The sequence below is a fragment of the Nicotiana tabacum genome, chromosome 15 (genome assembly GCF_000715075.1).
Source record: "Nicotiana tabacum cultivar K326 chromosome 15, ASM71507v2, whole genome shotgun sequence".
Lineage (NCBI taxonomy): Eukaryota > Viridiplantae > Streptophyta > Magnoliopsida > Solanales > Solanaceae > Nicotiana > Nicotiana tabacum.
The window spans coordinates 60,251,093-60,276,023 of NC_134094.1; the positions used below are offsets into that span (position 1 = coordinate 60,251,093).

The 24,931-nt window shown below is 37.4% G+C and overlaps 1 protein-coding gene and 1 pseudogene across 1 annotated transcript in view; one reads left to right on the forward strand and one right to left on the reverse strand.

The window, feature by feature from the left end:
- The window catches only part of LOC107781744 (ferredoxin-dependent glutamate synthase, chloroplastic), a 44,831-nt gene that overhangs the window by 11,153 nt on the left and 8,747 nt on the right, over positions 1-24,931 (reverse strand). The window contains exons 3-25 of the mRNA XM_075230850.1: positions 20,509-20,951; positions 20,291-20,422; positions 19,816-19,914; positions 19,245-19,315; positions 17,607-17,703; positions 17,265-17,357; positions 16,435-16,580; positions 14,952-15,111; positions 14,500-14,610; positions 14,145-14,360; positions 13,566-13,723; positions 13,030-13,159; positions 12,760-12,818; positions 12,510-12,615; positions 11,133-11,229; positions 8,918-9,033; positions 7,184-7,381; positions 6,950-7,060; positions 6,589-6,828; positions 6,371-6,469; positions 1,864-1,959; positions 1,532-1,729; positions 1,369-1,443 (exon numbers count right to left, since the gene is read on the reverse strand). Coding sequence (XP_075086951.1) covers positions 1,369-1,443; positions 1,532-1,729; positions 1,864-1,959; positions 6,371-6,469; positions 6,589-6,828; positions 6,950-7,060; positions 7,184-7,381; positions 8,918-9,033; positions 11,133-11,229; positions 12,510-12,615; positions 12,760-12,818; positions 13,030-13,159; positions 13,566-13,723; positions 14,145-14,360; positions 14,500-14,610; positions 14,952-15,111; positions 16,435-16,580; positions 17,265-17,357; positions 17,607-17,703; positions 19,245-19,315; positions 19,816-19,914; positions 20,291-20,422; positions 20,509-20,951 — 3,251 coding nt within the window. The remainder of the gene's footprint in view (positions 1-1,368; positions 1,444-1,531; positions 1,730-1,863; positions 1,960-6,370; positions 6,470-6,588; positions 6,829-6,949; positions 7,061-7,183; positions 7,382-8,917; positions 9,034-11,132; positions 11,230-12,509; positions 12,616-12,759; positions 12,819-13,029; positions 13,160-13,565; positions 13,724-14,144; positions 14,361-14,499; positions 14,611-14,951; positions 15,112-16,434; positions 16,581-17,264; positions 17,358-17,606; positions 17,704-19,244; positions 19,316-19,815; positions 19,915-20,290; positions 20,423-20,508; positions 20,952-24,931) is intronic.
- On the forward strand, positions 13,354-13,451 carry LOC142170079 (U2 spliceosomal RNA; annotated as a pseudogene).

Here is a 24,931-nt window from a genome sequence, read left to right on the forward strand (position 1 = left end):
AATTTCAATGCAGCATTACTGAGAAGTGGGTGTGGATATTCACTCAACGGAAGATCACTTTATGGAGAAGGATAATAAATGCCTAAATATGAAATTAGTGAACAGTAGATATTTTTGGATGAGGTAATGGACTCTTACGGGCGAAGTGTACCAAAGGGGATGGTGAAGGCAAGAAATAGGGTCAAAGAGCACATTGTATAGGCTCTTGGAACAGTGAAAGGATACTATCCTGGAAGCATTTTTGTGGGGAAGAACAACTTTGTAGGAGGCACATCCACATGTGTTAGGTTTAGTTAAAAAAAGAATGGAGGTTACAATGCCCGACTACCCGAAGTGAGATAGCCAGGAGATCACTCAAGATATTATTTTCAGGACCATTTATAACTGAGATTGGGAGGTCCATAAGTTCTTACAGAAACTATATGATAGCTCAGTAAGGAATGCGTGTCATGGAGGGGGAGGAGGAGGGGGGGGGGAGTAGTGAAATCATCTTCGGTGAGACCATATTAGATTGAGCTGTCTAAAGGGATAAGAGGAAGCTATGGGAGAGTAAGTGTGGTACACCAAGGCAAAAAAGAAATCAGCATTTTTTACTTGATGAGTTGTGCTAGATACAATTTTAACGACAAATTACCTGGGAAGAAGTAGGTGGACATGCTAAGTTGGTGTTGCTTGTATGAGGACTGCAGAAAGGGAGAAGGTTTGGTATAGAAGGCACTTGAGAAATTAGCATTCTTTACTTGGTCTGTACTGTGAGAAACAATCTTAACGGAAAATTACGTAAGGAAAAGGTTGGATATGCTATGTCTGTGCTCCTTGTATGAGAACTGCAGAAAGAATACAGACCATATCCTGTTGCTTGCAGATCTGCTGCTGAGCTTTAGACCTTGGCATTCTTGACGTTCAACATTGTAAAAGGTTTTACAAAGGATAGAGGGAGAAGAAGTCACGAGTTGGAAATTACAGAAGACAGCACCAAAAGAAATACAGCTTGAAGAACAATCGCTTGGCTCATCTGGAATGAAAGAATAAAGAGTGTATTCTAAAATAGTGAGAGTAATGTATTTTCATTTATAATTTTGGTGTAAAGAGAAAATACACATATGTATTGGTAGCTGGGATAACTTGATTTATGGTTGAACCATGTATTTGATAAAAAGAAAAAGAACCATTTCAATATATAATTAACCCTTTACTGTCCATTCTATTGTTTCTTCCCCAAGTTATCCAAGGTAAACTTTTTGCAGAAAACATTTAGTCAGAATGCAAAAAAGGAAATAAACAAACTATTCTTTTCCAAAAACTACAAAAGATCAAACAGAAAATAGAATTTCTTCAACCACATTATACATGTGAGCATAAGGTTACCTCTTCGGCAACGTACAAAAAGTAGTTAACAAGGTCTCCTGGAACCCCTGGAAACCGAGCTCGTAATTCCTCTCTCTGAAAGTTTTGAGAAACAAAATTATACAGAAATTCATCAATTATCAATAAGCATGATAAAGATGATCGAAAACGGGACATAGGCTACCTGACTGGCAACACCAACTGGACAATTATTTGTATGGCATATGCGGGCCATCACACAGCCCGTGGCTATCATTGCTACTGAACCAAATCCATACTCGTCTGCACCCATTGCTGCAGCCATCATGACATCAAATCCACTTTTAAATCCACCATCAACTCTAAGAACAACCCTTTCTCTTAACCCATTTTCTATGAGTGTCTGCACAGATCCGTTCAATGAAAAAACATAAATAGAATTAGAAATAATTGAAGTATAAAAGGCAAGTTACTTCCATGTAATGAGAAGAAGTATTACATAGACACTGAAAATGGTTCAATTCTGCAGTAAATAACCTGGTGCGTCTCTGTAAGTCCAAGCTCCCAGGGACCGCCAGCATGCTTAATTGAACTTACTGGGCTTGCTCCAGTTCCCCCATCATGACCTGATATCTGCAAATGATACAACCGCTCAAAAGACTTGATTTACTATGTCTAATTTTCCAAGTAAAATCTAGCACAAGCTTTCCATGTGTTTAAGAGTCCGCATTGGATGAGGGACCCTGTTAGATAGTTATGTAAATAATACGAATTATAGCCTGTTTGGCCAAGCTTCCAAAATCAGCTTATTTTGAGAAGTATTTTTCTCAACAGTACTTTTTAAAAAAGTGCTTTTGGTGAGAAACAGTTTGTGTTTGGCTAATTAATTTGAAAAGCACTTTTGAACAGTAATTAGTGTTTGGCCAAGCTTTTGAAAACTGCTTCTAAGTGTATTTTTCTCAAAAGTGCTTCTCAGAAAAGTGCTTTTGGAGAGAAGCTACTTTTTTCTGCTTCTCAAAAACTGCTTCTGCTTCTCCTCAAAAGCACTTTTTTTCCTTTCAAAAGCTTGGCCAAACAACTCAATTTTTGGCTTAAAGTGCTTTTGGCCAAAAAAAGCACTTTTGGCCCAAAAATAAGCTTGGCCAAACAGGCTATTAGTCCTAGTCCCACATAGAATAGCAGTAGGATATGTATTGTATAAATAGAGCTCATTGTATTATAATTGAATAGAATATCAATAATATATTTTTCTCCCGTGCTTTCTCACTGTTAGAATAGCTTTGTGAATATATATGTAATTAGTCTGAGTCCCGTATGTAATAGGAGTAGGTTATATATTATGTGTACTTATAAATAGAATTCATTGTATTACAATTAACATCAATAATAATATTTTTCTCTCGTGCATTCTCATATGGTATCAGAGCATTAGTGAGAAACTTATCGTTGTGCATCATTCCAGCGACTTCCGGGAAGAAAGACCTTGTCGCCGTGCAATTTTCCAGCGACTTAAGAGGTTGTCCGTAACAAAATCACTTTCCGTTGGTGTTGTGCAAAAACCAACACCACCACAGGGTCCCCAAGGCTTCCGCGACCAAACCCCACCAAAGATCTCCGGCAACCAACCTCTCACGCACCCGCACCCTCACGCGCATATCTCCGGCAACCGACCTCTCACGCACCCTCACGCACATATCTCCGGCAACCGACCTCTCACGCACCCTCACGCGCGCAACCGACCGCCGAGTTCTTCCCCACGCGCCGGCGTGTGTGGCTTTTTCCCGGCCAGATTTCAAATTTTTTCTTTCAGACAGCTTATTCGCGTGGCCATTCCAAGCCTACCCATGCCTTTTTCTTTTTATTCCGATCACTTTGAGATTTTTCCGGCAACTACACAGATTTTCCAGCAGCTACAGTGATTTTTCCGACAAGCTTCTTTTGGACATATTATTCAGGAGGTTATTCGAAGTCTTTTTCATTTAAGTTTCATCAAGTTCCAACAACCTTTTCATTTTTCCGGAGTGAACAGTAATTCCCAGCATCAGGCACATCTGATTCACGTCCTGCACTTGACCCTGCTAATACTGCGGACTTGTCTCCTCTTAGTCAACCGATTGCACTACGAACAGGTATACGGTTCACACTTAATCCTAATCCTCATTATGTCGGTTTAAGTTACCATCGTCTGTCATCACCCCATTGTGCATTTGTATCATCTTTGTCCTCTATTTTCATCCCCAAGTCGACAGGTGAAGCACTGTCTCATCCAGGATGGCGACAAGCTATGATTGACGAGATGTCTGCTTTACATACGAGTGGTACTTGGGAGCTTGTTCCTCTTCCTTCGGGTAAATCAGTTGTTGGTTGTCGCTGGGTGTATGCAGTAAATGTTGGTCCATATGGCAGGTTGATCGACTTAAGGCTCGTCTTGTTGCCAAAGGGTATACTCAGATATTTGGGCTCGATTGCAGTGATACTTACTCTCCCGTGGCTAAAATAGCATCAGTCCGCCTTTTTTTATCCATTGCTGATGTTCGCCATTGGCCTCTCTATCAGTTGGACATTAAGAATATTTTTCTTCACGGTGACCTTGAGGAAGAGGTTTATATGGAGCAACCACCCAGTTTTGTTGCTCAGGGGGAGTCTAGTGGCCTTGTGTGTCGGTTGCGTCGGTCCCTCTATGGTCTAAAGCAGTCTCCTCGAGCCTGGTTTGGTAAGTTCAGTACAGTTATTCAGGAGTTTGGCATGACTCGTAGTGAAACTCATCACTCTGTGTTTTATCGGCATTCTGCTTCAAATCTCTGTATTTATCTGGTGGTTTATGTTGACGATATTGTTATTACCGGCAATGATCAAGATGGTATTACTAAGTTGAAGCATCATCTCTTTCAGCACTTTCAGACTAAGGATCTGGGCAGATTAAAGTACTTTTCGGGTATTGAGATCGTTCAGTCTAGCTCACGTACTGTGATCTCACAACGGAAGTATGCCTTAGACATTTTTGAGCAGACAGGAATGAGAAGTTACAGATCTGTTGACACTCCTATGGATTCGAATTCTAAACTCCTGCCGGGACAGGGGGAGACTCTTAGCTATCCTACAAGATATAGGTGGTTGGTTAGTAAATTAAATTACCTCACAGTGACTAGACCTGACATTTTCTTTACTATGAGTGTTGTGAGTCAGTTTATGGATTCTCCCTGTGAAAGTCATTGGGATGCAGTTGTCCGCATTCTTCGGTATATAAAATTAGCTCTATGCAAAGGATTATTGCTTGAGGATCAAGGCCATGAGAAGATTGTTGGATACTCTGATTGGGCAGGATCACCTTCTGATAGACGTTCTATGTCTGGATATTGTGTTTTAGTAGGAGGTAATTTGGTATCTTGGAAGAGCAAGAAACATAAAATGGTTGCTCGGTCTAGTGCAGAAGCAGAATATCGAGCAATGGCTATGGCAACATGTGAGCTAGTTTGGATCAAACAACTGCTCAAGGAGTTGAAATTTGGTGAGATCAACAAGATGGAATTTGTGTGTGATAATCAAGTTGTCCTTCATATTGAATCAAATCTGGTGTTCCATGAGAGAACTAAATACATTGAGGTTGACTACTACTTCGTCAGAGAGAAGATACTCTCAGGAGATATTACTACGAAGTTTGTGAAGTCAAATGACCAACTTGTAGATATTTTCACCAAGTCTCTCACTGGTCCTCGTATTAGTTACTAATGTAACAAGCTCGGTACATATGATTTTTATGCACCGACTTGAGGGGCAGTGTTAGATAGTTATGTAAATATTATGAATTAGTCCTAGTCCTACATAGAATAAGGGTAGGATATATACTGTATAAATAGGGCTCATTGTATCACTAATATATTTTTCTCTTGTGCTTTCTCACAAACCCCTTATATGGTCTTGAGTTGGGTAATCCTCACTTCATGAGCTAGCTTTTAGGTTGAATTAGACCCAAGATCCATTTTATTAACAAGGGAGCAGAGCCAAACCCATCCCAATTCTTAGTTATGTCGGGTCCCGATGTTATCTTGTCCACGCTACAAATGTTCAATCCTGGGCGTTGCGGGGAATTGGGCCAAGGAGATGTTCAAATTCAATTTTGAACCCAACACTGAATCATTCCTTGTTTCCATTTCAGACCGAATGACTTTAAAGGTAAATTAGCTTTAGGATTACAAATATCTTACCAATTATAATTTTAAAAGATGACTCCCGCCTTTCCCTCCAATCTATACAAATAGATAATTTAACTCTTATTTTAACAACAATGCCAGAGCGAAACAGCTTAATTCAATTTGACATAAAAAGGATGTGAGTCAACCAACTGTTACATCCCAAAAAAGGAGATGTATCAATCACAAGGCCACATCAAAAATGCTGACTACAACATTTGAAAGTCAACAAGTTTTCACTTCATGTTGGATTCAGTTCTCAACAAAATTCAGCGACTCCAAAAGACTGTCACTTTTCTATTGGAAATGCCTTTGATATGGGATAGGGCACTTGGACCAATCAACTGAACATTATAATGATCTTTTGGATTTAATCATGAAAAAAAGTAAAAAATAATGGTCTTTTGGATTTCAACTCCTAGAAGAATTGCAAGTTGTTTTAACTTTGGAGGGAAAGGAACATGAGAGCCTCTGAAGGTGTGAAAATGATGATGAGCAGATGAAGACCTGTCTTTTGTTGCTAATTGATTTATGGTACAAACATGGGTTAGACTTTGAAGAAGAGCACGTTTTTGTATAAGTCTAGTTTTGTGTACCACTTATCTACTGGGAATTCTTCCACCGCATTAATAAACTATTACTTCATAAAAAAGAAAAAGAAAATTGCAAGTGGTTCACCATAACAGCCAGCTGCAAAATATCAGCTAGCTAGGCTAGCTAGCAGTCTCTCTCTCTCTCTCTCTCTCTCATGAAACATGGCTAATTTCTCTTCTTTCCATTTGATTTCAGCTTCAATCTCTGATCAGGTCAAAGCACAAAGAACGCATATAAAAGCCATAAATATGAAAGATTACCTGTATAATATCAGCATTTCCCTTTGCCACCCCAGAAGCCACAGTACCAATACCAGCTTCTGCCACAAGCTTTACAGATACCTTTGCTTTTGGGTTGACCTGCTCATGAGCGAAAATGAAAATCAAAAAATAAGCTTAACAGAGACCTTAGCTTTTGGGTTGATACTGCTCATGAATGAAAATCACAACTAAAAGGAACAAATAAGCACGTCTTTCACCTGATGAAGGTCATAAATCAACTGAGCAAGATCCTCAATAGAATAAATATCATGGTGTGGTGGTGGAGATATAAGAGGAACTCCAGGTTTTGAATTCCTTAATCTCGCAATGTAAGCGCTAACTTTTTTACCCGGCAATTGACCACCTTCACCTGGCTTTGCACCTTGAGCAATTTTGATTTCTAACTGGTCAGCATTGGCTAAAAATGTAGGAGTGACACCAAAGCGCCCTGAAGCAACCTGAAAAAGTAGTAAGGAAGTCAAGTGGGTTCCCCATTAGTCATCAGGAAAACAACCTACCAATAAAAAGGACCAACAATCACATCAGGAGATATGAAGAGCAAACTCATAGTGCACATACCTGCTTAATTGCGCTTGTGGCAGTATCTCCATTTTGAAGACCTTTAAGGTGTGGAAGTGTTGGAGAATATCCATCAACGACATCAGTAAGTGGTTTCCAGCGAATTGGATCCTGTTTGAAGTTAACCGATCAAACAACATCATTTGTGTAGCATACTCCGTAATAAAGAAACTATTCCAATAGCAAAGCAAATGAAATCTGGATAGTGCTCAACAGGACACTAGTATAACTTACCTCACCACCTTCTCCTGAGTTCGATTTTCCACCCAATCTATTCATTGCAATTGCAATAGCTTCATGAGTTTCCCTCGAAATAGCTCCAAGAGACATGCCACCAGTGCAAAACCGCTGCACGATTGCTGAAGCAGGTTCAACCCTTCCAACTGGTATAGGTGAACGATCACTTTTGAATTCAAGAAGATCTCTAAGAACCTTCAGTAAATAGATATCATCAGAAAAGATGGTTTATTTTGGTGTATTTCACATTTTCTTTCATTTTTAATAGATTGAACAACACGGGGGATATTACTAGAATGTCCGTGACAGCAATTACTATTAATGCATCTTATGCATCCGCTCTTTCAGGAGTGATATTTGAGTGAGCATATGCATCAGGAGAGGGAGAATACATAAAGACCCCCACCTAAACCAGTCCCTGATTTTCAAAATGACACTTGAACTTTGCGACGGTCCTACTACTCTACTATCTTTATCCGAAATGTATCCTTTACCCCCTTCCACTGCAAAGACCACTATAAAAGTAGTGTGTGTTAGACACGCGCTACCACGTATCAAAATGTTTTAAAAAAAAAAGAAAAAGTAAATTTCCTTCTACATATTACCCACCCAACTTCCCCACCGCTTCTCCTTCTTCCCCAACAAAACCCAGCGGCCTTCTTCCCTAAAACAAACCGAGCAGGGCTCCAAAGTGAGGGTCTCTTTTGACCAATCCTGATTTTTAAAAATCTTTTTCTGTCCTTTTTATTAAGATTAATTGAATTGATATCCACAAAATGAAAAAGAGCAGGAGAATAACCGGTTTTAGGATGGTTGTCTTTGAGGAAAATGAAAGAGAGCCGTAGAGCCAAGTAGCAGATGATGTCTACTCATGAATGTTTTCATGAATTTCTCTGAGAATAACATCTTTATTGAACGATGTTGAAGATGAGAAACCCATTTCTGGTATAACACTATAATGTATTATATTATCCTTCTTGCCCAAACAAAGCCAGAGCTAACCAAAGGGACTAATTGGGTTCAGTCACCCCCAGCGAATGAACATCATAAGGTTGGATTCTTCAGTACTCCCCCCCACCTGGTTGTGCTAATTTCTTTTATCTAGTTGTGCTTAATTTTTTTTATCTGGTGGTTTTTAATCTGGTTGAGTCTGGATTTAAATGGAGTTTTGACGCTGAAGGTTAGTGATTAAAATGGTGGTGATGGGTGTTGTGGCATGTTAAAATGATGGCGATGGGTGTTGCGGCTGAGTGGTTGGCCAGATCAGATTTGCATTTGAACCAATTTTTGGCTTTTCGCTGAACATTTTCCAGTCACAAACATATTTTCCGTTGGGATAAGAAGAAAAAGTATAGGAAAGAAAAGGTAAAGAGAAATGAAAATAAATTAAGTAAAAAAAAAAGTTTAATAAGAAAATGCTGTAAAAAATATTTTTTCTACTTTTTCTTTCACCTCATGCAGTTGGTGCAAACACCATAGATGCCACGTGGGCTTAAAAGGTGTTAATTATACCACTTGGAACAACTATATGGGGGTCATAGGACCCTCGTAGAGTTTAACTGTCTTTTCCAAAATCAGGAACTAGTTTAAGGTGGTCTTTATGTATTTTTCCCCATCAGGAGATGCATATACTCAGTAGTAGTAAACTACAGGATGAAATCAGATCTCCAGATGATAAGAAAATGGAAAAATGTCCAATCACAAGAAACAGAAACTAGTAAAACAACTCACATTTACAGGTCGATTAGCCAAATGCTGCTGATAAACTGAATATGCACTTCCACTCTTTTGGCGAACAGCTTTATGGAGCAGTTTTGACATCTCTGGGTTGTTTCCATGGTATTCACCTTTTAATTAAAGGGAAGAGAGACACAAAATGAAAACCAAACGAAGATCAGAGTATTACCTACATAAAGAGATGAAATCAAGTGCTTGAAGCTTCATCATGCAAGGAATACAGACTAATAGCCGTCAAGACTTCAACATGAAACAAAGATACCCCTACTTTTCATTTCCCAATACAAAATGGTTAAAAGAGTATCTTTTGATTCACAAAATACAGATAGCAATCACATCCATATTTCACGAAAGCACCAGATTACGACACTTAATGATTTAAGGTTAGTGCACCACATTGATTTTTGCTTCATCTGATACATAAGTTTATCAAGATATATGCTTCTAAGAAAGCAGGTTTCTTGGAGGAACTTGAAACTACAGGACTAGACAGCAGGTAGACGCGATGCTGTTATTTCTTGGATCCTTCGTTCTCTCAAAATAGACTCCATAAAAAATGCGCACAGAGGGGGGCGGAATAGAATCAAAACTGTCTTCACTGAAGTCCGGCAAAGTTACCAGTTATTCTCTGGTCAGGCATCGAAAGGTGAAGGGTGACAGAAGCTAATCGCCATTTTCTAGATTACTTCTCTTATCCTTTCAAATGTTTGTTTAAAAGTAACTTAGTCAATATGGAAGAAAAATAAGTTACATTTAATACATCAGTTAATATTGCTCAAATCTTGCAATCCAGCATGAAATGGACAACGTGATCCGCATCAAGATTTGGCAAGTCCTTATTCTTCATTCTAATATTTCTAAACTTATAGCATCTAGTGGTGAGCACCCTCCACTTCCAAACAAGAGGTTTCCACTTCCAACCAAGAGGTTGTGAGTTCGAGTCACCCCAAGAGCAAGGTGGGGAATTCTTGGAGGGAGGAAGCCGAGGGTCTATCGGAAACAGCATCTCTACCCTAGGGTAGGGGTAAGGTCTGCGTACACACTACCCTCCCCAGACCCCTCTAGTGGGATTATACTGGGTTGTTGTTGTTGTTGTATAGCATCCAGATAGCCAGTCGACTTGGAAACTATTTTGCCACTCAACTAGATCTCTTTATGAGTCCAGTACAAGAATAAGTACGAAGAGCATGGTTCACTCTTTAATTTCACAAATATCTTATTTAGACAAACATTTAATGTTTTTCAGACAATAGCATTTGCATATTAATACAGGGTTTCTTTTGTTTAGGCAGTTTTTCTTCTTAGTCAAATTTGATAATAGCAGCACCATATCTTCCCTCATCTGAATTTCCTAGTCAGTTTCTATGTAATGCGTCCAACTGCTCTCCTTTAATGCTTTAAGTATGAAACAGCTAGAGGAAATATCAGCTTTTTCTTGTGAGTTCCTCTTCTTCCATCCCACTCTCTCTGCCTCCCTCGCATACAGAGAGATAAAGAAATAGAATGCCAAGGCTGTTTAACACATCCTGGTATTGCTTCCTCAAGGTAAGAGGTAACTCTGACCTACCTCTATACAAGTTATTGGAGTTTAGAATGTTAAAAAATTCCAGACATGGATAAAGAAATAGAATGCTCAAAAGATGGAATGCCCCCAGGGCCTAGCTCAAGTGGCAAAGGGTGGTGGATTTGTGTCTTAGGTCACAGGTTCAAGCCCCCACACCATGCAATGCAAAGCCTGGTATTTAAGTGGAGAAGGGTAGAGGGGCGGGCCCATTATCCACCGAGTTTCGAAGGCTACGGTTGGTCCAAAGGATCGGCCCCAGACGGATTTCTCGGTCATCAAAAAAAAAAAAGATGGAATGCCCCAAGGCTGTTTAACTTTGTTCCACTCAGCAGACCACAATTACGAGTTGACATGAAAATTCATTTAGTAAGGCTTGGTATTGCTTTCCTAATGACCTACCTCCTTACAAGCTTGGAGTCTAGCATGTTGAAAAATTCTACCTGAGTGCACAGATCCAATGTTTTTGTCCGGAATTAACTTTCTAGATGACACAAGAAACAGACACGGTACGTCCACGCTTTAAACAACACTAAAGGTCAATAAATTTTACAACATTTGCTTAGGTTCCATAGATATGGATACTGTATATTAAATAATGAAATATACTTCCACAACCTTTAGTTTTCAGCCTCTAGAAAAATATACCTCCTTGTCTGAATTGTATGAACCCATAATTCTCTAGTCGTTTTGCTGTATCTTCAGAGAAAGCCTTCACCCAGAATGATAAGGTCTCTCTTGCCAGCTGCAAAAAAGCTCATATTGTAAGTATACTGCCCATGCCATCAGAGCTAACATTTTGGAGAACTTCAGAGATCAAGGTAAACTTCTAATCAACTGTTCATGTCAAACTGTCAACAAATTATGCAAAAAAGTGAAACATACATCCATGTCAATTCTAGACTAGACATTTCCGCAAAATCAAATCAACAGTTTTGCCAGCAGTCTGATTGGCCCAATGCAAAAACCAACTAACAATTTGCATATCAATATTTAAAGCTAAAGCTCACAAAATAGATATCCCACTGAAATTGAAACTAACAGGTTACACACTCTCAATATACTTGCAAATTCCATTACTTTCAATACCTTTCTTCTGTTGAAGTACATTTTCTAAACTAATACCACCTTTGCATTTTCCATGATGAATGCGATCAATATCTTATGCTATGTACTCAAGAAAACAATTAAAGATGCGAACATTTATATTACCGATCAGATACAACCAAATTCGTTTTAAAGGTCAAAGACAGCTGATGTATAGCATGTATAGTACATTGCACAGGGCTCCATTAGCACTGTAATAAGATTAGTTGATCAGCTTGCTAAATAGAATTAAGGAATTTCACTTTGAAATCGAGGAATCTCACAGCTCAGCTAACAGTCCACTCATAGTGTCCCAATCATTAAAAAGTGACCCTTAAAGAAGAATTCAGGTGTACCACAAAGACTGTGTGAAAGTAAAGCTCCACACTTTGAGTGAAGAGTATAAATGAAAAACTTCTTTTAATAGTCTTAGCCCAAATAGTTCTGGCATGCTAGTCTTACTACAGAGAATTATATCCAACAACAACAAAAAACCCAATGTAATCCCATAAATGGAGTCTGGGAAACTACAGAGAATTATATCCCTGATTAAGAATTCAGCTTCTAGAAGGTTCACAGACCTCATGTTCCGAAAGAAGCAGTGCCATCAATGTGGTTTCCTGGCTACTATTGGGGTTGATGGTTCCTACAATGGGATGTGAGGGGTGCACTAGAAAAGGGAAAGGAAAGAAAAATGAGAGGAAAACGGAAAGAAAGTGAGAGGGAAATAAGTGGGCCGCAGAAGAAAAACTTTATTCTCCCTCCACTTTTCCTCTTTCTTTTGGCATACCAAGCAAGGGAAGAGAAAATCTACATAGTCTGCACTCCTCATTTCGTTCACCTAATTGGCAACAAAGGTTAAGAGTTGTGGCACTATATGCCAAAAGTGATGCTAGATAATAAACCATCCACAGATCAGATGTTTCATCTCTTCAATACCTCATCAAGGGTCAATCCACCGATGCTCGATTTACTGCCACAGAATGCAACATCTACGACATCCTTTCCCAATCCATAGATTTCAAATATTTGTGCACCACAATAACTGAACCAAATAATTTTTTGTGAGAGAAGCAGATGAGGAAACATAGAAAGGTAAATTGCAATAAAGAAGACAAAAAAAACAAGAAAAGAAAGAAAAAGCTACAACAGAAAAATTGCTGGCTCAAACTATATTGGAAGTAGATACCTCGAGAGCAAGGAGATTCCCATTTTTGAAAGAATTTTGAGAAGGCCAGATTTAACTGCCTTCAATTGAGGGAAAAAAGATCAAGTCAATGTCTGTATTATGGACTGCAAGCATCTTCAAGTTGCATCACCAAACGGTTATGTAGGTAAAAAGAAAAGGCACTTCTGAAGCCCTAAATTCCACTAGCAAAATATATCTCCGATGTGCTTTTTTAAAATGCCAACCAGGAAACAGTAATTTAGTAAGCATACTTTCACCGAAGATGCATACCTTGCAAAAGTTCTTTTGAGCTTGTTCAATGGTAACAGTAGGCATTTTCCCATTCCGCATCAAGTTCACAGTTTTAGTGCTCAAGCGCCATTGTCGACATGTTTCAAATGCCAAGTATGGACACACAGCACTGAATGAGGAAAGAATATATAAGTATGTCTTTGCCTGAATGTTTAAACAACAGCAGACCTGACCCCAGATGTATACGTTAAGGGCAAAAGAGAACTTTACCACAGTGGTAAATCAGATTGAAGAACTAATCTAATAAGTTAAGAGACAGATCATAGATAAAGTGTGTGGTATGTCATACAGACTGAACGATGCATTTCTCAGCCTTTTGGCTAAGATTAAGTTCAGAATCTGTTCTGATCAGTTTAATATCTGATGATATTAACTCAATATGTCAAACAGACAGAACAAAAGAACACGGATCGATGCGCTCGAGAGCACATAGAGATCTTGTAAAGAGGAGTTGGAAACGAAAACAGAAAGGAGTGGAAACGAAAACAGAAAGGAGTTTATGTCTTAGAATTAACCTTGCACCATATCCGATCAAGCAAGCAAACTGATGAGTACTGAAGCACTGGGCAGTATCAGCAACAATTGAAGTTGACATTCTAAGACCATTCTGAATCAGATGCTGGTGAACAGCACCTACAGCAAGAAGTATTGGAATCGAAGGCCGAGTAGCTTCCTGGAGATGGCAAGCAATAAGTTTATTACACTTGCAAACCACAAGCTTTAAAGTTCTTATCAGGGAAGAATAAGGGCAAATAGATTAACAGATACGAAAGACAGACTGCTATAACAGAAAGTTAAACTTTTCAATGAACCACACTGGAAAAAAAATTCAGAAAGAACCAGACTTCATAGATATCATGAATCAGAAAAGAAAAAAAGAAGATGATAACCTTAATAATTTGAATATGCCTACAAATAAGTATTGCTACTCAAGGGGTAAACTAAAAATCTTTTAAATTTGAAAAACTGAGACTTGCATATAATTGGAGCAAACAGCACTTGGCCAAAATGTCAATACAACTATGCAGGCAATGCCACCGTCGATGAAACTAAAAGACAGATAGTAGCATAGAAATGGCCAAAGGGGAGCTTACCAGTTCATCAGACCTATCAGAGAGGACAAGCAATTGAGCACCATTTCTAACAGCTTCATCAGCTGCCTCACATAGTTTATATAGTGACCTTTTCAAGGACCCATCAACTCCTTTCCCAACATCAAAAAATGTTGGCAAAACATGAGGTTTCAAGTGTGAATCTTTCAACAGAGATTCAAGCTCTCCTTCATTAAGTACAGGACTAGGCAAAATAACCTGACCAAATACAAAATTGTAAACAATAGAAAACAACAAATGATAAATGATATATCTTTACTAAACATACAATCATAAAAAAAAAATTTAAACACCACATATTATCAAAAGTTGAAAGGAAGGAGAAGAGTCAACCAACCTGAGAAGCATTTTCAGGTCCAACCTCTAGTATATTTCCACGCTTGCCAAGATTGACTTCAAGAGACATGACTAATCCTTCTCTAAGCGGATCAATAGCTGGATTTGTAACCTGACATAGATGCACATAACATATTAGACAACAAATTCAAGTCTAATCATAAAAATCCATCATAGCTATCTGGTCAAGATAACCGCTGACTCCAAATATACCTTTCGGCCAAATATCAAGTAAGCAAAAAACATCTTTCAGCCAATTTCCAAATCATAAGACTCATTCGAAAAGATAAGCAAACATACACTCAAAAAGACTCGTTCGGAAAGAGAGAAAGACACAAGTTTGACATCTTACAAAGCTCGCAATAAGTGCTGGAAGAAAAACTATGACATATCTAAAGACATAGCAGATGCCTTACAGAAATATCCAGGACTACAGATAACAACATTGCCCACCTGAGCAAACCGCTGCTTGAAATAATCATATAGCATATGTGGCTTTTGAGATAATACAGCCAAGGGAATATCATCTCCCATGCAAAATGTAGGCTCCTTTCCTTGTGCAGCCATACTTTCAATAACCATTTGAACATCCTCGCTAGAATAACCATACGCCCTGTTTTATGAAAGGAAATGATAGCACAAGATTAATAATGGTTGATATAACAAATTCCAGTCAAGAGCACTTGCACTCCGAACCAGCATAGGGAGGCGATGGATGCTATCAGGAAAAATTTTATACTTCACCCGATGCATCAATAAACTAAGCAGACATATTCCAGTGCAACTAGTAATGAGAATTGTCTTCTCAAGTATTATTAACTTATAAATAAAATTCATAGTAATCAAAATTTGTGCAAGGAAATAGGACCCAAATCTCACGTGTACAGTGAGAAGTCATTGTCATAGAATACAACTGTAATCGAAAACATGCCAAGTGGTGACCAACGAAATAACAAGCTAGGAACGTATTCCTTCCTTTGTCTCTGATTTTCAAGAGGAAGCTATATATAAAACTAAGTGACTCTCTCTTTTCTTGTATCCTTCACCTTCTCTCTGTTTTCTATCTCTTGTGTTTTCCACTAAATTAAGAGCTATCCTCACCGCATTTGCAAGGCACAATGGCTCCATCACTTTATCCCTTTTTTTTCTGAACTTACAGCATCTAGAGAATCTTCTTCCTCCTACACACGCCTTTGGTAGTGATTTCTTCTGAGCCTCAGATTAGATTAGAGATCTAACATTTAATCTTTTTACACTGTTAATCCACATTCTAAATTACCAACTCTGTAAACAGAGCCTTACTAGCAAATTTAATAGTTTTACCCATGAGAAGGTCAATACCATCTATCATGACGGAGCCTGTCACCAACAAATCTTGATACAAGTCTCCACTTTGTATGCTCCTTGCTTTCATTCTTCATTTCACGTCCAAGAGATAAAGTTAAAACTAGCAGAGAGTGTTTTTGTCATTTAACCTAATCTATAGGTACAAAAGCCTTGCAATAATAAAACCATAATCTTCACCGTGCCGAAAGTACCAAGTTCAAGTAGTATCGTTGCCCTTCTTTTCACACAGTAAAATCACTGCTTAATTGAAATGTATGTCGTGTAGTCCAAACCCCTTAGAAGCATATGCTAATGCTCAGTTGCAGTTCTCCTTTTCACATGAATGTTATTTGAAGCAAAGCCTAAAAGAGATCTTACTAATTAAAGAGAGCGTAACTACAAATGAGCAGATAGAAACTTTAGGAGACTTGCAAATTATCCATGATAAATATAATCACCATTAACATCTTGCTAGGTCTTGACTAGCACTAGGCGCAAAGGACACAATCACATATCAAATATCAACTGTTGCAGAGAATGAATCCATCTGAAGTACCTGAACTATACAAGTAAAAAGCCTTATATACAAAGTGAAGTGCCAAAGTCTTACTGTTGGCGTCTTAGTATTATTTCACTGTCCATTACTGTTGTCGAAAGAAAGTTCACAGGCTTCAAAGATCGCAAATTTTCTTTAACCCACTCCCCATATGGATTTGACAATGCAACTCGCTTTTTGACTTCTGTATTCTCGAATACCTTTGTTAATCAACAACAGAATTAGAACAAACAAGTTATGGACATAAAGGGCCTTGGGACTTGGAAGTGAATGATAGGATGATGAAGGATATGAACATATATTACTTCATAATCATAATCACTAATAATAATAATAATAATAATAATAATAATAATAATAATAATAATAATAATAATAATAATAATAATTATTATTATTATTATTATTATTATTATTATTATTATTATTATTATTATTATTATTATTATTTAGTTCGAATTTCGAGAGCCAAATGAGTTTTTCTTTGAGCGCGAATTTTTCATATGCGTTTTAAATATTTGAATTGTTAATTATTGTGACATAGTACTTTTTATGTAGTTTTCAAATATGTATATTTTATTTCAAAAACCTTAAAGATTCTGTCTGAATTTGCGGTAAAAATTAAGAAGTTTGACTATCGAAATCCGAACTGCGTCACATAAACTCAGATGGAGGGAGTAACAACAACAACAACAACAACAACAACAACAACAACAACAAAAAAAAGAATAACAGCACAACAACAACAACAACTACTATTATAATAATAATAATAGTAATAATAATAGTAGTAGTACTAATAGCAACAATTAAGCAAATTCATGAGTATCCATGCGCAATTAAAGTGCATTGAAATGCCATGCGATTAAAATATTAAAACAAACCTGACCACTTGAAAGATCAACACTTATCATCATACCAGGACCTAAACGTCCTTTCATTGTAACTTTTGATTCATCCATGGGTAGCACACCAACCTAACCAAAAGAAGAAACCCTTCCAATCACTGTAATTATTTACCAGTTGTAAAGACAACAAAAGCAATGTGATTATTAATAAATCGATTATTCTTTAAGAACACAAATAGGAAAATAGTAATATTGTCAGCTTGATTAATTTTAGAAAGAGTTAGGAGAAACATAATTTGGAGACGAGCCATAGTTTATGGCTTCTGCAACATTTGAAATCAGAATTAGGCTTCTGAAAAATGAACAAAACTTACACACCTCAGACGCAACATAAACAACGTTGTCTTTGGTCCGCCAATATCTAGCAGGGCGAAGTCCATTACGATCGAGACAAGCTCCAATTGTTTTCCCATCGCTGTAAATATGGAAGGAACAAGAACACCCAAAAAAAAAAAAAAAAAAAAGCAAGACAAACAGTAAATAATTGAGATCACAGTTTCATAATGTTATGATCCTTGGACGTATCAAAAGCAGTGTTAGTTTCTTCATTCCACAACCACATCCAAGTTCCAACAACTACATATCAAAGTTCCTTAATGCAACAACAATGACTATGCCTCAATCACAGTCACCTTACATCTCTTTTTCTATTCTAGGGGATAATTCAGTTCCTTACATATAATTGAAGATACGCTTTCAAGGAGATAAATATATCATCAAACAGAGCATCTTTCCACTTTCTATATGGACAGACCTAAATAAAAAATAAGCAGAAATCATTGAAGAGCAAAACACTAAGAGGAATGAGAAGGCTTAATATATTGAAGCAAACAATGGTGACATCAGTAATCATTTCATATCTAATGCATGAGATCACATTAACAGACTGGGTAACAAGAGGAAGCCCAGATTCTATGCAGGTAAGGAATGGTGATCCCTCACATCTATTCAAATCAGGTAGATCTCAGCCACATAAAAGTGTTCAACACAAAAGATCAAAGACGAGGCAGGAAAACAGAAAGACTTTCCATCCTACTAAAAAGATCATTCTTGACTTCAAAAAATATCTAGGAAATGAACTCCAGTTTTATTTGTGAAAGGGAGACCTTAAAAAACTAGCTGTTATAGGATGAGTAATTACAGAAGTGTATATGACTGACACTTTGAGAAATGTAATTGTGTATATTGATAACTGTAAGGATAAAAGGAATCAGGTGTAAGACGTTCGTCTTCACGCATTCTCTCGTTCTCTCTCCTGTTTTTTCCTTATGTCTGAAGAGACCATTCTATTCCTCAAACCATCAGCTCTCACTTTTTTTTACGAAGTAAATTTCATTAAAGAGCATCAAGCAGATGCAGAGGTTACAAAAGAGAGAGTATGTCAGCTTGAATTCAAAAAGGAGAGTACTATAGACTAGGGAACTGACTAACTCCAAACAATGATCAATGCTATTTAAACAGGAAAGGTTAACCCAGCTAAAGAAATTAACCAAACATCTAGCCTTCAAGGAGCAGCTTGAAGTTGAGATACCATCGAAACATCTGCTATTTCTCTCTGTCCATATACACCAAATGGATAAGAGAGTTCACACTAATTTTTTCTCCCTTTTCTTTATAGCGTTGTGTTTGGACCAGTTTGCATGTATCTCAACTAATCTACTGTGCAACACTACAATCTATCCAGCCGGCAAACACAGATTGTTAAGGCAATCCAGCCCACCAAAGGCTAGCGGAGCTCAGACCAAGCATTCCAGCAAGAATTTGATCGTGGGATCTCCAGGTGATTACTGCCATACCTTAACCACTAGGCCAACCCCGTGAAACTTAATTTAGTTTTTATTAAAGATTTAATAAAGTACATTTCAATAGCTGTGTACATAACTCCTATGAGATAATATTACAGCACTACAACTAGAACCCAAACAAGTTGAAATAGAACAGGCATTCAGAAGACACCTGAACAAGAGTAAGGCTGGCCCATCCCAAGCTTCCATCTGACCCTTGTAGTAATTATAAAAATCAAGAACCTAAAAACGATCGAAATATTCCGTCATGAAAAAGTGAACTTTAAAGATAACAATCTAATGATCATCTCGAGCATTACAAATATTAGTTACTCCCTCCATTCCAATTTATGTGATGGTGTTTGACTGGGCACGAGTTTAAGAATGAAAGAAAGACCTTTGAAATTTGTGGTGTAAAAGCCATAGAAATTTCCGTGGCTGTAAATCATCATATGAATGGTAAAATGGGAAGTTTAGAGTTAAATTGTTACTAATATAGAAATGTGTCATTCTTTTTGGGACTGAGACCGGCTAAAAAGGAAAGAGTGTGACATAAATTGGGACAGAGGGAGTACAATCAGAAGGTAAAAATATCAAGGTTTAAAGGAGAGGTCAACATAAGTAAAATTTTGGGAAAGCGACAAAGAGAAATTATCTCAGTACGCATTTCAAAAACTGTGTTAACATATAAAGTACAGAGGCTGATGAAAATCTAATTCAGATTAAATGCCAACATGGAATACCTCCGGATATTTAATAGTCAATGTTGGATGATTTTGATATGCTTCTGGGACAAGAATCATTAGAGCTTCCTCAGGAGCTCGGCCACTTCTTATGAGTAACTGGATAATCCAAAAAAAAGGTTAGATGGTGAAAATCCATCATTATATCTACAGAAGAGTGATATAAAGCAGTAAGGAAAAAGGAGTAACAACAAACAGTTCATGTTTAAAAGTCTACATGAAAAAAGTTATACATCTGCGAGGAAAAATGATAAGCAGAATAAGATGTTGGAAGCATTATGATAAAATTCACCCTGAAGCAATTTAAACTTAACACAAGTACCAGCAACCGAAAAACAGTAAGATTTGTTTTTTCCTAAGAAACCCATCTTAATAAACATTAAAGGTCAAACAGTTCCTAGTGCTGAGAAAAGAATGGTATTATGCCCTCAATAATTACTAAAACTAGATAACTAAAAGATGCAGTGATCCATACTTCAGCAGCACTATCTAAATTTGCAGAATCAGACGCCTTCGGGTTGCCAAAAGGACGGATTTCATTCTCACGGTCACGCCAAACAGTTGATTTCAATGAGGCCTCTCTGGATTGCATCCAATTCAAGTTTCCCTGCAGATGGTTGTTGATGTAAAAACAACAGACACAATACGCGTAGTCAGCAACCCAAAGAAACTGTTACTGACATCTATAATTACCTGTATAGTGTTGATCTCTCCATTATGACCCAGAAACCTCATTGGTTGAGCAAGAGGCCACCTGGGACTGGTGTTTGTACTGAATCTACGATGGTAAATAGCGAAAGGCGATGTATACAGCTCATTTTGTAAGTCATAATAAAACCTCCCAAGGACTTCAGAACGAAGCATTCCCTTGTAAACTATAGTTTGATTGGACAACGAACAGAAATAAAGTTCATTTCCCCAAATCTCTGAGTTCACAGCTCTCTCAATGAGTTTTCGACAGATATAGAGTTCTCTTTCGATGTCATCAACATTTTCCTCTTTAACAATTCGAACAAAAACCTGCTGTATGTTGGGCATAGTTTCTTTTGCATAATATCCAACTACAGAAGAATCTACGGGAACCGGCCTCCATCCAAGCACCTCAAGACCCTCGTTGTTAAAGATATTGGAAATAACTACATCAATATTCAAAAAAAAATTAGAAACAACACAATAATGCTTATCCCTTCATGCGAGGATCCAATAAGAGGTAAAAACAAGTATAAGGTAATAGATGAAGAAAAGCTTATAGGCAACTACCAGAATAATATACATTTTTGAGAACCAAAAAGTGTCAATGGTAAAACTTGTGCAGTCATGAGATACCGCAAACACATAAGCATTTGAAATTAATGCTTACATTCAGCACATTTGGAGAAAAGAATTGAATCAATATTCAAACCCGCATATTCTAGATAGATCCATCACCTAAAGCTCTCGTTTTATGCAGTGAAGCAGATAATACCTTGAGACCAGTAAGCCCCAACTTTTGACAGATAAGCTCAAATAGATTTTGTAGGAATTTCATTCAACACGGAGCAGTTGGGATTTTTAATTTCATAGTTTATTTGGGTTTTTCGTATTCATGTAGAGAATCTCTGGCTTTTTGTATTGCATATTATGTCAATTTGTTACACATGCAATAAAATTGATTTAGAATTTATAGACCTCTAAAGGTAGAAAACCCTTAAATTATCTTAAGAAAACAAACAATTGAATAGTGGAAATGTAACAACACAGATATTAAGGATTCATATAGCACATTCTAACTAGTTTAGCATTAAGGTATATTTGTTGTTATTATCGTGTTTTTTGCATTCTAACACATCCTAGAGATTTTCACATTTTCATTCTCTCGTAAGTAAATAGGAAATATCCATATACAAGAGGTACGCAACAAGATATTCCTCCACCTCTCCTACCCCCTCCCCCCCCCCCCCCAGTTTTCACAAGTTGCGTTTGTCCAATATTCTACTTTCGTAAGATCTTGCCATCCCACTTTGTTTCTGCTCTTCCAAGACACCAAGTTGTTCCAACTAGAACTTAGAGCCCGTTTGGATTAGCTAATAGTAAATACTTTAATAAGCTTTAAGTGCTTCAAAGTATTTTTAACCGTTGAATCTAATTTTATAAATAAGCAATTACATGTTTGGATATAAGTACTGAAATGGGTAATATGCAGTTGATGCTTTTGGTAAAAAAGTGTTGATAAGTTGTTTTTTTGTTAAAATGACTAAAATAAACTTAATATTTTTACAAAAAAGTTACAAATTTAAAAATATGTTTGTAAGAGAAAAAGAGGAATTATAATGGAGTAGAGAGGAGGTTAGATGTTTTATTTTCTAAAAGGTAATTTGAGAATTAAAAAAATATTAAGGATAAAATAGTAAAATTCTTGGTCAAACCAAAAGTGTTTATAAGTATTAACTAGCTTGATTGTAGGAGTTTTTCTTCTTATTCTAATTGATCTGTTGTAATTTTCTATAATTGATTGTACCTGATTTCCTTTCCTTAATTAGTCATAGGACCTCTAGTATAAGTAGCCTTGCTCATTGAACGTACATACATACTCATATACGAAAGAAGCCTTTTCTTCTTTTTAAATCAACATGGTATCAGAGTTACTGCTGCCTTTTTAGGTGAGTTTTCTCCCTCCGTAGCACTAGGGTTCCATATTTGTATCAAGAGGTTGAGTTTTTCCTCCCTCTTTCATCATCACTGCCATAACAATGATGTTTGCGACTTTGCATTGAATATTCAAACTTTGTTTTTTGCAAGAACTATCACCACCACAGGGTTCCTCAGCCTCCGGCGACCAAACTCCAGAAAGTCGCTCCAGGAGAATCACCATCACGCGCCTCCTGAAGTTTCGGCACTGACAAAGTGTCAGACCCACGCGCCAGCGCATGGAGACTTTTCCGGCAAGAATTCTCCAGCTTTTCATCTCTAAAAAACAGGTTAGTTGGGTCCTAGATTCTGGAAATTTTTCTCTCTAATTGAAGACGTAGAGTATTATTTGTTCATGCTATGGCAGATACAAAGACGGTAGATACTTACTCCCTTTCACAAATCAGTGTTGTGAAACTAGATAGGGCTAGTACGTATCTTGCCGGATCAAGATCTTGTTTGCTTTTTATTAAGTCTAGAAAATTTCTTGGTTATATTACTGAAGAAAAGAAAGCACATATTGGAACTGATGCTAGGTATGGTCAATGGGATTCTGATAATTCTCTTATTATGACATGGCTTTTGAATACTATGCACCCCGCGAATTTAAGTATTATTTATTGCTTGATACTGCTAAAAGGATCTGGAATTCAACTAAGTGCACTTACTCTCGCAAGGGAATGATGCACAGATCTTTGAAATTTGAAATAAGATCCATGCCACTAAGCAAGGTGAGTTGACTAACACTAATTACTATATCGAGTTAACTAGTTTATGGCAGGAGATTGAGTACTATCAGCATATCCAAGCAAACTGTACTGATGATGCAGTTCTCTTTCATAAATTAGTTCAAAAGGAAGAGAGTCGACGATGGGTTAGTACTCTTGAGGATGCATAACTTACGTTCGACGGGAAGAGAGCCGACGATGGATCATGCTTCATTCAGCATCAACCGAGAAGTTTGGGTTAACTATGTCTCATGAGCAACCAAAGGCATTCACTTCCAATAAAGATCACATCCACTATGATTACTGCAGAAAGCCAAGGTATACAAAGAAGGCATGTTGGAAACTACATGGTAGACCAACTAGAGGTCGTGGATAAAAACGTGTAGGTCCATCAAGGGGTGAGGCAAATATTGCAGAAATGTGGAGACATCTACTTCGGGAGACGCTTTGTCTTCGAATGAAGTTCAACATCTTCGTCATCTCCTGGACAAACTTGACTCTTCTAATGTTGCCACTTCCAATTACGTGCAGAGAGGCATTGTCTTTAATGCTCACCTAAATTCTTGAATTATTGATTCTGGTGCGAATAGACACAGGACAGGCTCCTCTAAAGGCTTTCAAAACTACTCTCCTAGTCCCAATGGGAATTATGTCAGAATAGTCAATGGCTCTCTAACTCTTGTCTCTGGAACGGGTTCTGTTGTTTGTACACCTGATATTACATTATCATATGTTTTTCATGTCCCTAAGTTCTCAGTGTTATCTGTTAGCGCCATTACCAAAAAACTAAACTATATTGTCGAGTTCTTTCCTGATCATTGAGTTATTCAGGATGTTCAAACAAGGAAGAGAATTATCAATGGTAGATTGCACGATGACTTATATTGGATTGATGGAACTCGAGACTCTGATCAAGCCTTTTTTTGGAGGAAATAAGGATGTCAACCAAGAAATAATATAGTGGCATAGACGGTTGGGGCACCCCTGATTTTTTGTTTTAAAGAAGTTAGGGGTCGTTTGGTACGCGAGATAAAATGGGATAAGGTGGGATAAAGTGTGGTACTAAATTTATGCTATGTTTGGTTGACGGTATAAATTTATGTTTGGTTGACGGTATTAATTTATCCCAGGATAAATTTATACCGTCAACCAAATATAGTATAAACTTTGTCCCAGACTTAATCTTGTATATCCCATCTTATCCCACCTTATCCCATCAGACTTGGTATTATTTTATCTCACCTCCCAGGTGGGATAAATTAACCTAGGAATTATAATCTCAGGATTATAATCTTTGGATAATTTAGTCTGCGTACCAAACGACCTCTTAGATCCTAGCTTGTTTTCTAGAACTAAGTTTGAATCCTTGTTTTAGGATACTTGTGAGTATGCCAAGCATAGTAGAAACTCTTATCCTTTGGGTGATAATAAAAGAACAACTCCGTTTTCGCCTATTCATTCTGATGTGTAGGGTCCTACTCAAACAGTCAGTTTGTCTGGTAGTCGATAGTTTATTATTTTTATTGATTGTTGCACTATGATGACTTGGATATATTTGTTAAAGGCTAAAATTGAAGTTTTCTCTTGCTTTCGGTCATTTCACAAGATGATTTGTACTCAATTTGAGTAAGATAAAAAATCTTACAAACTAACGATGGCAAGGATAAAAGATTTGGTGCTCATTTGGAGTCTTATGGGATAATCCATCAAACCAGTTGCTT